This window comes from Fusarium tjaetaba (genome assembly GCF_013396195.1).
Source record: "Fusarium tjaetaba strain NRRL 66243 chromosome Unknown NRRL66243_c0000567, whole genome shotgun sequence".
Classification (NCBI taxonomy): domain Eukaryota; kingdom Fungi; phylum Ascomycota; class Sordariomycetes; order Hypocreales; family Nectriaceae; genus Fusarium; species Fusarium tjaetaba.
Genome location: NW_023501763.1, coordinates 1 through 2,016, shown reverse-complemented (window position 1 = coordinate 2,016; position 2,016 = coordinate 1). Strand labels below are relative to the sequence as shown.

The 2,016-nt window shown below is 54.0% G+C and overlaps 1 protein-coding gene across 1 annotated transcript; it reads left to right on the top strand.

Moving 5' to 3' along the window:
* Positions 1 to 136: 136 nt before the first annotated feature.
* On the top strand, positions 137 to 2,016 carry FTJAE_14135 (uncharacterized protein; the record flags this gene model as incomplete). Its single annotated transcript, XM_037347344.1, has 8 exons — positions 137 to 195; positions 396 to 446; positions 500 to 555; positions 697 to 871; positions 922 to 1,095; positions 1,522 to 1,600; positions 1,649 to 1,732; positions 1,789 to 2,016. Coding segments are annotated over 8 exons (906 nt in total), but the record flags the coding sequence as incomplete, so codon positions are not given.

Here is a 2,016-nt window from a genome sequence, read left to right as displayed (position 1 = left end):
GCTTGATATGTCTCGTTGAGATGTCATGAGCTTTAACTATCAATCAAAAAGGTATGTTTTCTCCAAGAATATCCCACTGCTCTTGGTCTACATCCGGAGTTGAGCTGACTTTTCATCGCCCAGTCCCTTGCCTACCATGGGCACCGCTCGCATAGGTCCACCGCAGCTATGGCCGGCCAACGCTCACTGTCACAAGTGAGTATGGCTCCTGAGTAAGACTGAGCGACTCGCTCAGGTTCATCAGTGCCTTGGCTGTCCATCGCTCACAAGTGAGTGTGCATCCTGTGAGCAAAAGGGCGCGACTCGCTCAGGTCCACCAGTGCCTTGGCCGGCACTCACTCACAAGTCAGTATGACACTTTGGAACAAAAGTATCAACGCTGACACCTCATGCAGCACGACCTGGCGTGAGAATTNNGCGCACCGGACCCAGCAGAGGCTCGACGCGTGAGTGACGCCGCCCAAACATCTTCGTGACACTTGACACTGACATTCGATAGATGGTGCCTTCCCGGGTCTTCGGAATTCGGTGATATTGCTGAGTGTCAGCTGCGGGGTGAGACCCATGTTGGAGGGCGATACGGACCGTCTCTGAGGCGGATCCGGTCCTCGACTCTTCAGCATTGGGTGCTCCCCTGCCCCCCTTCAAACGGGGGGAAGCTGAGTGTCAGTTATGGAGTGTGACTTGCGTCGAAAGGTGACAGAGACCGCTTCTCAGGCGGATCTCGAACCTCACTCTCCAACGTCAAATGCTCTCTTCTGTATTCCTCAACTCTTCAGAATCCTGGTTCCTTTGAATCCGAGCAAGTCAGCGTCACTCCTGTTGACAGCCCTCGAAGACTATCACAGCTCATGCCCGCTTCCAAACCGGCGTGGTGTTGAGTGTCACCTCTAAAGTGTAGCCCACACTTGAGGGTGACAGAGACCGCCTCTCAGGCGGATCTCCCTCCTCCCTTCCTCCCCTTCCATTCTCCTATTCACCTGCTGTACTTTCCCCTAAATTTGCGAGACACAACACGCTTCGTGTTCTCGATTCAACGCGTCGCCATGATTCACCAACTCTCTACCTCCCCGCTCCTGGTCCCCCAACCCAGAGGTATGCTGCTCCCCCACACCAAGGGTGATCTCTGCCCCCCCGCTCTAGGGGTGAAACACCAACAACAGCCGAACGACAACACCCTGGGCTTCGTCCGATGCCGCAGTTGGTGCTAAAGTTTACGTTCCGCATCACCTTGCCGCCCTCTCTCAGGGCAGGCATCGTCCCCATTTATGGGTGAATTGAACATCCTTCCCTCGTAATGAGGTGACAGCGGTACGTCGTGAACGCCGAGAGGCATGTTCATAAGAGCTAACTCGGACACCGTTACAGGCCTTGGCAAGGCACGCTACTTGCATAAGACTTGTCTCTGAGCAACCTGTTGAAGGAAGTCGACGCTAGGGTCCCCCCCTCTTCAAGGGGTGAAATGGGTATGTGACAAATACTGAGGCATGTTTGCATGAGCTTACCTTGGGACTCCAACAGGCCTCGACTAGGGCGCCAATGGACCTTCTTCAACAAGAAGATCGAGGCCTTCAAGGCTCAGTCAAGAGGGCGACTACTGGTAAGTTTATCCTCCCCACTGGTCACAATGATCAATGACACTGACCAGCTCTTCAATTCAGCCCGCAAGCGGGGCCCCAAGGCCAAGAAGGGCGGATCTGATGAGGAACCGTCCGCTCTTAAGCTCCAAGAGGTAGGTACTGGTTTGAGCATGAATTCAAGTTGAACTTCACTGACAGAAGTCCACAGCATGCCATCTCTGATGCAGAAAGACGATATTCCCAGCCTGAATACAGTTCTTACCCCTACAACAACCCTTATCAAGCTGGCCAAGACAGTGTTGAGCCCGCCACTCAGGTCGTGACGAACCAGGCACAGCCAGCGCCTATAGACAGTTTTATGCCTATGAACGTGTTCGCTCAACCTATCACCACCCTGGCGGAACATTCCCACATTACTCGACTCGTCGAAGGAACT